The sequence below is a fragment of the Miniopterus natalensis genome, chromosome 6 (assembly GCF_054644295.1).
Source record: "Miniopterus natalensis isolate mMinNat1 chromosome 6, mMinNat1.hap1, whole genome shotgun sequence".
Lineage (NCBI taxonomy): Eukaryota > Metazoa > Chordata > Mammalia > Chiroptera > Miniopteridae > Miniopterus > Miniopterus natalensis.
In genome coordinates, this window is record NC_142086.1 from 67005664 (window position 1) to 67019586 (window position 13923).

The 13923-nt window shown below is 43.0% G+C and overlaps 1 protein-coding gene across 1 annotated transcript in view; it reads right to left on the reverse strand.

The window, feature by feature from the left end:
- The window catches only part of LOC107539298 (uncharacterized), a 480399-nt gene extending 466722 nt beyond the window's left edge, over positions 1-13677 (reverse strand). Inside the window, exon 1 of the mRNA XM_087818335.1 lies at positions 13471-13677. Coding sequence (XP_087674461.1) covers positions 13471-13559 — 89 coding nt within the window. The 5' untranslated portion in view covers positions 13560-13677. The remainder of the gene's footprint in view (positions 1-13470) is intronic.
- Between the last annotated feature and the right edge of the window lie 246 nt (positions 13678-13923).

Consider the following 13923-nt stretch of genomic DNA (forward strand, 5'->3'; position numbering starts at 1 on the left):
TCCATCTCACACAATTGCAAAGACTCAGCCACAAAGCTTACTTTTTTGACAGGTGGCATTTAATTTGTCTGCAGGTCAAAAGCCCTACTATCTCCTGTTGCCACACCGAACAGAGGCAGAAAGCCTCACTTTAGAATCCTGCCCATGTGTAGCCCTCCTCCCTTGAGAGAATATTTACAACTTCTCCAAGTTCAATCCTTGCCCTGTCTGTCAGATGCAAAAGTATCTTCAGTGGGCTTCCGGGGTCCTTTAGAATTAACTTTTATTCCCAGGCTCTTAGGTTCTCTTTAAAGTGTCTATTTCCACGGGAACCAGAACTCCCTATCAAGGGACTCCAGCCCACCTCAATAGGACCCTGTTTGCTTCAGAATAGGCCTCTTTCCTGCTACATGCCAGAAACATAAATGCTCACCTAGGCCACCAGATGAAGAGCTTAAACTCCAAGGTAATTAAAGTAGTCACAGCAAGAAGCAAAGCCTTGGGGAGGCCATTAATAATGCAACATGTGGTCATGTAGATTCCACATACAAAAGAGAATATTATAAGCATACTTAATGTGAAATGCAAGAAATACAGCAAAGTGAGTTAGGCATTTTAGTTGACTCTCCTTGGAAACGAATCACTTACCAGAGTTGCAACAGCTATAGGTCTGTAACAAACGCAATCTAAAAAATATAACAGTTTGTTGGTTCAAAATAAGGGCGTCACAAAACAAAGTAAAACTTATGAAAAGAATTAAATAGGAAAGTTTGTGAGGCGGAGGAGAACAAAAGTACTTCAAAGTTTTCTTCTGTTAATACTGAATCTGGTACCTGGGGGTCCAGCAGACTGATCCTAACCAGACCACCTTACCCGTCAAACCACGAGCACACTCTCTAAACTTACGCATTATATAAAATAACCACAAGTAAGACCATTACAAGTATTTTCCTTATTCACAAAGAATGCAACGGCAATGAATGAAAGACCTAAACTGTAGAAATGGGGGTCTCCCCTTATCACTATTCCTACATAATAGTTTTTCACATTAGAGGCATGGTACTACGGCACAGTGTTTGCTGTTCAGATGGAATAAATAGTATAGAAAGCTCTTGCCATGTTGCCTGGCATGGTGATCCTGTTCAATGAATATCAACTGATTTTGTTTCTTCTATAGAGAAGCAATGGGCTTAACAGAAGGACAACAGAACTCATTTGCATGTATTACTCTTAGTGGATCATCTAATCTCAATTTTCTGACTATTACAATGAAAACATTTTTAAATGATGAAATTTGATTTTTTTTTTTTACTTTTGACACGGCATGTTATAAAATGTTGAGAATTCAGATTTTAAAAATCCATTAATATCATGATAAAGCTATTTTTTATTTTTTGAGAACATGGGAAGCTTAACTGTTCTTGCTTTCCACTAACCAACATCCAGAATTTAAACAAACAAAAGTAAATAGGTACTTTTTACTTAAAAGCAATTCCTCATCTTATAAAAGAATTCTGTTTAAACTACCATTTGAAAATTGGTACATTCTTCAAATATAATATTTATACCTATAGGTTAGAAGAATCTAAATTCCTTGGGGCCAAATTGTTTGGAAATTCAGAATTTTTCAGATTTAAGAAAGGCAATATGGTGCATATGTGCCTAGAAAGTCACATCCTAATCAAACACCTTAATATTCTTCAGGGACACTTAAGGTTTTTCATACTGAATAAAATAAAGTCTATAATTAACTCCTGTCAGCTGAGTGTAGGTTTTGCCACCAAATTAATTTGTGACAGATAACAAAAGTTATTTTGTTTAGAGCTTTTCAGATTTCAGACTTATGGATAAGGGATCATGGAACTATTTTTGATTTGTACATATACTGTTAGGTAACCCAGTCTGCTGTGTAAATTTAAGAAGGGTAAATAATTTAAGAAATAAAAAGGACAGCTCATATGCTGGTATCATGTAGACAAAACACTACTGGAAATGAAAAGAACTTTGATGAAAACTACAAAATAAGTAATAATTGGTGAAACTGAAGTATGTAGCTCCCAAAACTAAAGGATCTCAAGGGCCTCTTGTGCAGATTTGGCCTGTAAAAGCCCCATCTTGCCAAGATACCTTAAAATCTAATGGCTATTTATCACCACTAACCAATATCCTCTGGCTATGGGTCCAAAACCACATTTTTTGAAGGCAAAGTAGAGTTTTTGAAAACTGAATACAATGTGTGGGCAAGGCCCATAGGAGGCACTTACAGAAACTCACAACCACAGAAACACAGTTCACTTCATTCTTCAGGTTTACAAATGCACAGTAATTACATGCTAAAGGGAACAGCGAACACATGCTCCTGGCTATTACTGCTTTTGTAAAATTTGCATCCTATTATCACACCCAGTCCCAGGATTAAAAACAGATCCTTAGCCCGGCCGGGCATGGCTCAGTGGTTGAGCATCGACCCAGGATCCAGGCAACTGGGGTTCGATTCCCCATCAGGGCACATGCCCGGGTTGCGGGCTCGATCCCCAGTCGGGGGCATGCAGGAAGCAGCTGATCAATGACTCTCTCATCATTGATGTTTCTCTCTCTCTTTCCCTCTCCTTTCCTCTCTCTCAAATCAATAAAGATACACTTTTTAAAAAAAGAAAGAACAGATCCTTAGCACCCCCAAATAACCATTTATAGCAAGATGATCTCGGGTCTCCCTGGTTTTTAATGCACTTTGATGACATAAAGCTTTTGATCGTTGTGTTAGTCTATCTCTTTCCCCAGCTGTTTTCCCATAGAAAACCAAATTTTCTCGCTATAAGCAATTGAAAGGGTTTCATTATTATCCACCTGTTATTCAGAAATAAAGATCCTTCCTTAACTACATCTTATGAGGGCAGGCTTAACATAGGCGGGAACCAACCAGAAAATCTTTTGTCTTGGGCAGAGCTTCCCCTATATTTAAGTATTCAATCTTAAATAATTGTATATATCAAGTCACATTAGGGACATATGTTTAATCTGGTTAATGCTTCAAGTACTTGTATCTGCTGAAGCATACCAGGGTTTAAACACACAAAATGAGAAACTAGAGACCAGAGAGGTTACAGTCTCACACAGCTAATTTGTAGCACAGCCAGAACAGGGACTCCCAAAGCTTATAGATAATTCCAGTTTGAGGCACATTATTTTTACCTAAGGGGAGCAATATAGGGAGTGCAGAAACGTGGGTTGAAGTTCAATTATCAGTGACTAATTTTAATGCAACAATTATTAGGCTCATATGAAATTAAATATTTGGCCTCAATGAAATTAAAATCTAGCTGTAGAATTAATGTGGGCAACTCAATAAAAGTTGGCAGAAAATGCTCAACAGGACTTTAGGAGACTCTAGAATTCAGATGAGGGAGCAGAGGGAGTTTTCTGGTGGGACTGAAATGAGCAATGCAGCAACTTACCTGGGAGCATACTTAGCCACTACAGAGAATCCCTCAGTTGTTCAGTGAGCCAAAAATATATTTAGAGCCTTTACAACCTTCACTAGGTCATTAGAGTAGACTGTGAACTCCCTGGTCCCTTAAATTTTAATGAACCTGAGCCCTTTAACAGTGGCACAGAGAGCAACTTTAGCTGTGAAACAATTAAAATGTTAATGGGGTTTCTACTGTAAATAGATTTATGAAAGAAGGAGAGTGCTGACTGAGTTGTTTCCTGGCCCCTACTTGTTACTGTCAGTTGAATTCAAGCAAAATGTGCCTTACAAAAGATGTAAGGCACACCTTTCAATGGCTGCTGCCTCCGTGCTTCCTATTTCAAAATTCATTTCAGTATTGCACAGAACATGCCTAAAGCCCAATACAAATACAATTCTGTTATCACAGAATTAGCCGGTGTGTATTGCTGTGTCGCTTTTCCTTGTTTTATTTTGCATGTGGTATACTAGCGCATTAAAAGGAAACCCATGTTCGTTTTTGCTCATCCTGATACAGGGAGAGTTCAAAAGTTCAAAAGATAAGAAGTGGTTCTCAGCATGAGTAAACCGTGAAGTGCTTTGGAAAATAAATTTTTGATGTCAAGATACATTCCCAGTTTATTCATGCTGAGAACAGTTTCTTATCTTTTGAAATTTGTAAGCCAGCCTAGACAAAATTTGTGTAAACTCCACAATAAATAAAGAATACAATTTGACTATCACTTTATTATCACGTACTTTTGTCTATAAACCAAACTCTTCGTATTCAAAGTACTGTGAATGAATATTAGTGCTCTGGGCTCCAGAAAGAAAAAACTATTCATAATTAGGTTGTCTTACCCCCGGTTGGAATCCACTACATTAAAACATGAAAAGAGTTTTCTCAATAATTCAGAGAAACCAAACCTCAAGTCTCCTGGGATTGCCTCTTTCCTCAAGAGCAAAATCCACTAAAGCTCAGAATTACTGTCAATTCTTAATTAACCGTGTCAATGAGGAGGAACATTAAACACCACTGAAGACTGTCCACTGAAGAGTGACAGAAAACATTTCCTAGATCATGAGTTGACAAGCCACATAATTTATATCCAAGGAGCCGATTTTACAAAGAGTCGGCAGGAAACGCTTTTACTAATTCCAAACATGTCCTCGTCACCATCGCATGGTTATCAAATAGATTTCTTTAAAGAAACTAGAGATCTCCAAATATCATGTCAAATAAAAATGCCAGTTTGACTGCTTACACAGACAGACATGCAATCAATCCTATCTGAGGGGCATGGAAGTATTCATGAAATAGATGACTTTTGTGTTGGGTCTTAGAGACTGACCTGGAAGAGACAGAGGAGGCAGGAAGTTCACTGAGAGCAAAGGCCCCACAGCAGGAAAGTGTGACCTGCATTTGGGGACTCTGTGGCGTCCTGATGAGGGGAGAGCTGCGAGTGCATGGGGACAATGACAGCAACAACAGTTACAGTGTGTATCGTCCCCAGGAGATACTCGGCTGCCAAAGCCTTGCCATGCTGCTCTCTTCCTGTAACGAAAGCTCTTCTCCTCCCAATCCTACACCTCACCTTCAAATGCCACCGCTCCCGTGAAGCTGTCCATGATTTCCTCTCATGAATTTGGTTTCTCTTACCTTTTAAATTACAGTCATACTTTGGACTAAGTCCTTTATGGTACTTAACTATCCTACAACAAAAGCACAGTATTTGATTACAAGCTCCTTGGGAGTGGAAACTTGATCTTACCAACATCTTTACCATCTCCACAGAACCACGGAAAACGTCTTGATTACTGTGAGTTGATCTTAGATCGTGTCCCATCTGTAATTAACTCTGCTGTAGCAGTACAGCAGGCAGCCTTTCTCCTGTCATTTCTGGCGATGGGAATAATGAGGCTGAAAATGACTGCAGATACATAGTAAATGTTTAGTCATGCAAGGATGCAGACCGCCAACACACGCAGCCTCTCTCCAGGAGCTTCCACTTCTTGTCAACGTGACCGAAAGTGAGGGCTGCTAGAGTTGACTTCTCAAATGGAACAAGCTTCTTCCATCAGGTTTGTTTAGGTAACTCAAAGTCAATTCTTTTTCAGCAGTGACACTGTCTACGTTTCTCTTTCACTTCCCGTTCCTGAGGCTTCCACAGCATTTGCCTTTCCTTCCCTCCTTCTCAGGTAGTTTCCTAATCTCCTCCTTAAGCCCTTTTTCATCTGCCTCCGCCCATATACTAAAATTTCCCAGGTTTCCTTCTTAAATAATATTTTCTCCTCGGTCTTTTTTGCTTTGTTTTTTAAATCCTCACACGAGGATATTTTTCAGAGAGAGTAGAAGGGGGGGGAGAGAGAGAGAGAGATAAAAGCATTGATGTGAGAGAGAGACACTGATTGGTTGCCTCCTGCATGCACCCTGACTGGGGTGGGCCTGCAACCAAGGTACATGCCCTTGCCAGAATCGAACCCAGAACCCTTCAGTCTGCAGGCTGACACTCTAACCACTGAGCCAAACTGGCTAGGGCTCTCCTCCCTCTATGTATGTACTAGTCTCCTGCCACTTCAACATCCAAATGTAGCTCTAGCCCAGACTACTCTCCTGGCCTCAGGCCCTTATGTGGAGCTCCCCAGAAAGACTCCATCGAATCCCCCAAATACACAGGTGTCCAATGGTCACCACCAAAGCTCCTCCTTCTACCCTGTTTCTGATTTTCTCCATTATCCAGGGGTCACCCTCAAGTCTTCTTTCTCTCTCACTTGCTCAATTCCACTCACTTATCAGCTCCTCTTGATATTAAAACTTTAAACCTGTTCCTTCCTTTCATTACCACCACTACTCCTTTATTTGTTATACTCACACTACTTCTCCCTTTCCTACTCAAAGAACCTCCTTACTGGGCTTCCTGTTCTGGCTTCTTCAAGCACAAATCTGATTGTCACTCCCCTGTCTTCAGTCAGTCATTTCCTTGCTCCTCATTGGTCCACTGCAAAATCCAAATTCTCAGTTTGATATATGGGACCATTCCTGAGATAGCCCGTCTCAGCTGCCCGACTGCGGCCCCTTCTTCCCTCCAATCCCACCATTTAGAAAATTATTTATGGTTTTCCTAAAGGGCAGATCTTGCCTTTCTGTACATGCTCTTCCCGCCAACTGAAAACATCACCACCACCAGCACCATCTTTACCACCCATCTAACCTGTACTCAAAAAATCAGTTAAAACAAATAAAATCTTGGAAACCTATACTGAGGCCCTGAATCTGTTCTTCCCCCCAGCTAGGTTACACATCCCATCTAGGCCGGTGCTTTGGGTAGGCTCTGGGCGGTTTGTCAGTCTTCCCCCATGTCTATGAGATGCTAAAGGACAGAGGGTCACCTTATCTTCTCTGTAACCCCAAAGGCTAGCAAAGTACTGGCCAAATGGAACTAACAAGAAAAGAAATCGGACATACATTAAGCAACTAACTTGTTACCTTGTAGGGAGACTGAAATCTAGACACTGTATAGTTCTTGACAAGGAGAAAGAAACTAAAGGCAAAATGAAATGAACAAAACAGGCTGAGGAACAAAATAGATCCAGAGACACAGAAGCATGGATCAGACTGAGGGGTCTCAGAGGGAAGGCGGGGGTGGGGGGGGAGTGGCGGGGAGGGATTAATCAAAGAACTTATATGCATAATATTCATAACCCATGGACACAGACATTGGTATGGGGAAGGCCTGGGGGTGGGGTGGATGTAGGGTGGAGGGGACCAATGGGGGGAAAACGGGGACATGTGTAATACTTCCAACAATAAAGATAATTTTTTTTAAAAAAGAAGAGAAAAAGTGGTGGCGAGAAGAAAAAAGTGCTTGCCCTAGCCGGTGGCTCAGCTGGTGGGAGCATGGTCCCACGCTCCAAGGGGTTGCAGGGTTGCGCACGTGCCTAGGCTGGGAGGCAACCTGTAATGCTTCTCTCTTCGCCTCAATCTCTCTCCCTCTCCCTCTCCTTCCCCTCTCTCTGAAATCAATAAAGAAAGAAACATATCCTCGCGGTGAGGTTAAAAAGGAAAAAGGGAGTGCCGAATAAATGTTCACAAGATTGAATAATGCCAGGAAGACGGGATCTTGAACACAGTGCAGTAGTTAACAGCACAGATTCTAGAGCCAAAAGGCTTGGATTCACGTCCTAGCTTTTACAGTTATTAATACATAAACACCCCCGAGCTCCACACTCTCCCATGCAATTACGCCAGAAAACGTTAACGTCCCTGGATCTCAATTTCCTCACCGCGAAATGTAGACGCTAGTATAACCTTCTAATAGGGTTGTTGTGAGGATTAAATTATTTCAAATATAAAAAGTACTTAAATTGTTCCTGATATATAAGAAGTCTATTTAAGAATAAAATTCTGATGCTTGAAGTTTTTTGCCATGAATAATCAAAGCTCTTCAGAAAAGAAATGATGTTAGTAGGTCTTTGCTTTGATGAGAATTAAATCGAGTCTATAAAAATAAACAGGACTGAGAGAATATGAAAGAGAAGACCAACCAAGAGACAAATGTAATAGTCCAGGAGTAAAAATAGCATGGCTGAGCTTGAGTGTTGGCAGCAAGAAGGTGAACTAATTCAGGAGGCATTTCAATGCTAGTGTTTGTAGGATTTGGCAACTGATAGGAATATAAATATTAATTTACAAGTTACCCAATTGTCACAAAGGCATTTCCACAATCAGCTTACCAAAAGCTCATAGAGACAAAGTAAACTGGGAGAAAAGTAACATATAGCATTTCAAGTAGGAAGGAAGGGAAAGATGAGCGAAGTACCTAAGGAAGAGGAAAGGTAGAGACACAATAACAAGAGACGACCTAAGGGCATTTTGAGTCCAAAACCCACAGGGACCATAAATCTATAGCTGAAAATATAAGTCTGCAACTCTGGAAAGATTGGGGCTTAGATGTACTGGTCTGGGTCTCATCAGAATAGAGCATATGATGAAAGCCAACGAAAGGAAAGAGATCAATCAGGTCAAGTGTACAGGCGAGAGGAACACGGGCCAGCAGGCGAGAACTGCAGACGATGCTGAGTGTACAGAGCAAAAGCACGAGCGAAGAAGTGGAAAGGTGGGGAGCAGGGATGGGCAGTCACCGCAGGCAACCGAAAAAGGAGAGCCCAGTGAGTGCTGGACAAGAGCCAGCCTGAGAAGGAGCTTTCGCACGCATGGGCGGTCTGACTGCAATGGGTTAAGTGGTCAATGATAAGGAGGGAAGCAGCGTCAAAGGGCTGCTCTGGAAAAACTAAAGGTGAGGGAGCAAAGCAGCAAGGTCAAGCCAGCTTAGAATACAGACACGGACTAAAACATGGGACAGAAAGAGACGTGGGTACACTGGGGAGGAGAGGAACAAAGACGTAGACAGGAAAGAGCTGGTAATAAAAGCAAGAGAAGACCGATAGGGCAGAAATTTTAAAGATGGGATCTAGAACATACAAGGAAGGGATTACCTTGAAAAAAGAGGGGGAAATTTATTCCCATGAGACACAGAGGAAAGAAGTAAAGATATAGAAAAAATACTGAAGCCAAGGATAGGAAGCCTGACAAAGTTCATATAATACAATGTCAAGTTCATCAGTAAAGTATGGATTAGTGTTGACTGCTAAAACTACATGGCAGAGGTGAGGATTAGTTCTACTTGGGGCAACAGGGGAAAGTCAGCTATTGCTGAATATAAGTAAAAAGACCCAGACTGAGAGAAAGGCCAGAGAGGCTGGAAACAGAGGGACCACCATAGAGAACAGTGATTAGCAACAGGGCTCTGGAGTTAGAATGGGTCCAAAGCCCACCCCACCATCATCCCTCAGCTATGAAGCTTCAAGCAGGTTGCTTAACCTCTCTCTGTCTCAGTGTCCTCTTCTGAAAACTAGAGACGATGGTATTGTCTACCTCATATGACTGTTGTTAGGATTAAAGATATTAATAAACACAAACTGCTATAAATAATGCCTCACCCTCAGAGAACGCACACAGCCTTCTCCAGGTCACTTCATGCCCATTTAATGTGGTTGATCTCACAAGAAAGAAAAATATTTTTGAACTAATTTACACTCATGTGTAAATGACAGACCACTGGCCATACTTAAATTATTTGTATTTTAAAAGACACCTCTAACTGGCTTAATTAATTTCAGGCTTTATCATAAGAAAAGAGAAAAACAAAATAAAACGAATTCCAACGTGGTGTGTGGTGCAAGAAACAACTTTCTCAGTTCCCTTTCAAGACTCTGTATTATTACAGCCCCTTGCCTTTCTCTACTTCTCAATTTATCAACTCTTAAAAAATCAAGATCTCTGTCACACTGACCACAAGTTCCTATATCAGCTACAGAAGACTGAGGATAAACATATTTGTATATATGTGGGGTGGGGTAGAGGTGGGGTGGGTAAACACTATCTTATTAGGCATAATATTTTGGATTTACATGTCAAACTGCCTGTAATGGATACCAGCATTAGGGAATGGATGTAAGATGTCCTGACCAGTCTAGGAGACTGCTGAGTCACAAAGTGGCCACATCTCTTTAAATTTTCCTCCAAGTATTAGAGAAATCCAAGTGTCTCAAGCCCCAGAAGCTTAAGCTACTGCATCTGTCTCTATGCACTTCTGCCTGTAGGATATCTGCAACACTTCCATGTTTACCATTTTCCATCATGTTGTATGCAATAATTATGCAAGTGTTTGCAAGAGAACATCACAAAGGATACATTTTAATAGAGTGTGTTACAGCCAGTCATTTTCCTTTGATGTCTCAAAGATCTGGAGGAGAGTTTATTTCCTTCTATTTAATCCTTTAGAAAACATTTGCAGAGTACCATTAACATAAGTAAACTCTTCAATATCCCTTTATCAAAACACCATTACCAGTTACTACACTCTGACTCATAACGCAATTGCCAAGGTGATCTTTCCCCAGTCCACAATTCCCAGTTTAAGCCTAGCCCATCATTTTTATACTCAAACACCTATATAGCCATGAGAGAGCAGCGTCATTTCTTCTGAGGAGTCTCAATGAGGAAGAGAGAAATCAGATATTCCTTACGAGGAACTACCTTCCCACTGCAGGACAACTGGCATCCCAACCTCCTTCCACACCCAGCACCAAATTCCAAGAGAACCCTGTAGCTTTTACAACATCCAAAAAAAATCCATAGGTTTCTCAATACTTACTATGTAGAAGGTACCTGCCCTGCTCCCACTGAGAACCTCTCTCAGTGATTTTAAAACATACATGTTTTTTAAACAGAAGCTGGTCCTGGGTGTTCTGAAATGGACCATATTTTTTAAGAACTCCAGCACTGAAATTCAAACCACCTGGACCCTTATCTTGTGACTTCCTGGAGTATGAACTTAACCTTACTGTGTCTCTTTCTTCATCGTAAGTGGAGATGAAAATAATGTCTACCTCGTAGGGCTTTTTACAAGATAAGATGAAATAATACATGTAAAGTGGCTCGAAATTTGCCTGGCATCTAAGTACGAATTCAAATGGATTAAGTATTAACTATGATTTCCAATGTCAACTTACACAGTAGGTCCTTAGGCATTCTTTGTGGAATACTGATTTTATGAATCTGCCTAACTTTGTTCTACAAGGTTCCTTAAATGTAATAAGACAAGGTCATCAGATCAATTATCATTAGAGTTGGAGTATCCATTAATAAAATTCCTTTGAAAATGAGCTTGCCTGTGGAGGAATGAACCATAAATACAATGCATTAAATTTAGGCTGACCTTTATTTAGCTACATAGTTATTTCTTCTTTTCACTTGTCACCCCAGCATCAAAATCTCTTCAAGTATAAGATCAGCTACATAAAACTTGCACCTGTGTTAATAACCTTTAAGTGCCAGTCTGTAAGTTGATGCATTCCTATTAGTGGTCCTCACCTCATTAGAAGCCTGCTTTCACTGATAAAGGACCTCAGAGGTCAATAAAAATCTTAGGAAGAATTCTTTTTAATTTAACAGACAGGCGGTGTGTGGAAGCCAAGGGCTATACATGGTTGTATTCCACATGCCTGTAACAATTGCAAAGGCATCTGCAGAAACCTAGCACTAAATCCCAACATGGTTCCTGCTGAAGAAACTATTAATTCTAATGCCAGGAAGAACTAAATACACATTTGATTGGATTTTTTCCCATCCAGATTTCAGAAAGCACTCAGAGTCATCAGAGTCATCTCAATAACTCCCGCAGAAAGAGCATCTCTGTTAAACATCCAAGAATTTATACTGGTTTTAATATCCAATCTCATCTCACCTGATAAATAAATGAGCTGTCAGCAGCAGTGTCCTTTAAAAAAAGAATGCAATGTCATCCTTCCAACCTTTTTGACAGAAGTATCAATATTGAAACCTGAGATAAAACAGTTAAGCAATGTAAACAGTGATGTGATATTTCTGTTATTTTTCAGTATCTCCCAAAGGGATTATTTGGTCTTGTGTGCAGGGGTGACTCTATGGCTAATAAACCAACCCAGGGTCCACTTTAATAACGGCCCTTGTAAAGGTAAGAGTGAGGCTAGCCAGCAAGCTTGTTAAAAAGCAGCTTCTAAGAAAGGAAGGCTTATGCAAGCACAAGCTATCCAAAGTAAATGTGTTTTCTGAGATAAACTGGAGAGGAAAAGTCTAAATCAACCTTCTCTTCAAAAATAAGCAAGACACATCTTATCAATGCAAGAGAAATCACCTCCCCAGGAACTCCCTGCATTTCTGCCAAACATGTATTTACAAACTATGTGGCCGAGAAGTTCTGTGATGCCACCAACACCCTGGCCATGTCTCGAGGTATAGCGTTGGTGCCACTTGCCATACCAGGCAGCAAACTGTGTGACAAGAATGAAACATAAAAATGCAGTCAACCCCAATAGAGTATTTTTTCCTACAAGAAAAAATAAAGTCCTGGAAAGATATAGATGGCTTTGCGTACTTATCTAAACCATTTTTCTATTATAAAAATACTAACATTTCAGATAATAAAAGATGAAGTAAAAAACTAGCAAAGGAACAACGATGTTTAAATGGTCAAAATCCCCTGCTCTCTATTTCTAACTGCCTAGAGGAGAAAGGAAAAGCAGAATTAGCTCTGAGCAGAATTAGCTCTGGTTTCTCTCAGACAACTGGGTGATGATCCCCCTGATACTACAGAATTCAGTGCAAACTTCACCAGTCAAGGCGACCAGGCGATCTGCAAAGGCTCAGGCTTCCCCTGGGCTTCGCGCCACGCTTGACACAGTGACCAAGAATTAGCATCTCCTTGCCTTCATCACCTGTCACCTGGAAATGAAAGCATGCCCCGTCCTCAGAGGATGCCTTTCGGTCAGCTCCCCACTCTCCATTTCTCTCCTAGGGAGGCCAGCATCTGCGCGGCCCTGCATTCGGTCTCTGACATCCCCACCCTGGTGCCCCCCAAGCTCCTCACTCGGGCAGATGAGCCGGGCTCACCTCTCATCAAACCTGTGGAATAATCCACTCCCTCGGACTCAGAGATACTTCTCAAAAAAAGAAAAAAAGGAAAGAAACACATGTACTCGAACTCATCCTCTCTAGAAAGCACATGTCACGAAAACTCGCTGTTCGACATGATTTCATTCAAAACCCTTTCAGAAAAGTGGGACTTACTAGTCAATCGCTCTTCCAAACCAGGGTATTCACTGAAACACACGCAGCCACACGCACAGGCACTCGCACACTGCGCACACACGCGCACCCCCAAATCCAGGGGGAAATTCTTCCCGGCGCTGAGAAAGTATTAGCCAGGTGGAGAGCACACAGCCCCGGGCCCGATGGCGCGCTGGGGACCTGGTCCTGCCCGTTCCGCCTCGCGTCGCCCGCCGACCCCACTGGGTGCCCTCCAGCAGCCCAAGCCCCCCGCCCGTTCCCGGAGAGCACGCTCGCGCCGCGGGGCCGCAGCCGGGCCGGGCGGGGCGGAGGCGGAGGCGCAGGCGGCCCGCTCTCCCCACGTGTGCGGGGCGCACCGGCTCCACTTACTTACATGTCTGGCCGCAGCTGGACGGCGCTGCCTGGAGGCCAGCCGGCGGCCGCCCAGGCGCACACGCACCAGAGCCACAGTCGCGAGGTCATCCCCGCGGGGCGGAGCCGCTCCCGCCGCCGCCCCAGCGGAGCGCCGAGCGCCACTCCGGCTCCGCAAGTCCGAGCCCGCCGCAGAAGTTGGGCTCGCCGGGCAGAAGTTGGCGCGCGGGGCTCGCGAGGCTGGCGAGGCGGGTCTCCCCGCGGAGGGCGCGGCGGCACCTCGGCCTCGCCGGGCAGCACGGGCTCCTGGGAGCGCACCAGGGGCGGCCGGGGCAGCCGCCGACGCGCCGCGGCCGCCGAGACGCGCGCCCCTGCTCGGCCGGGAGCGACTGGAACCGCGCGAGCCCCGCGGCCCGGCAGCCCCCGCTGCCTCGGTGCCATGGAAACGCGTTAGCCGCCCTCCCGCCCCGGCTCC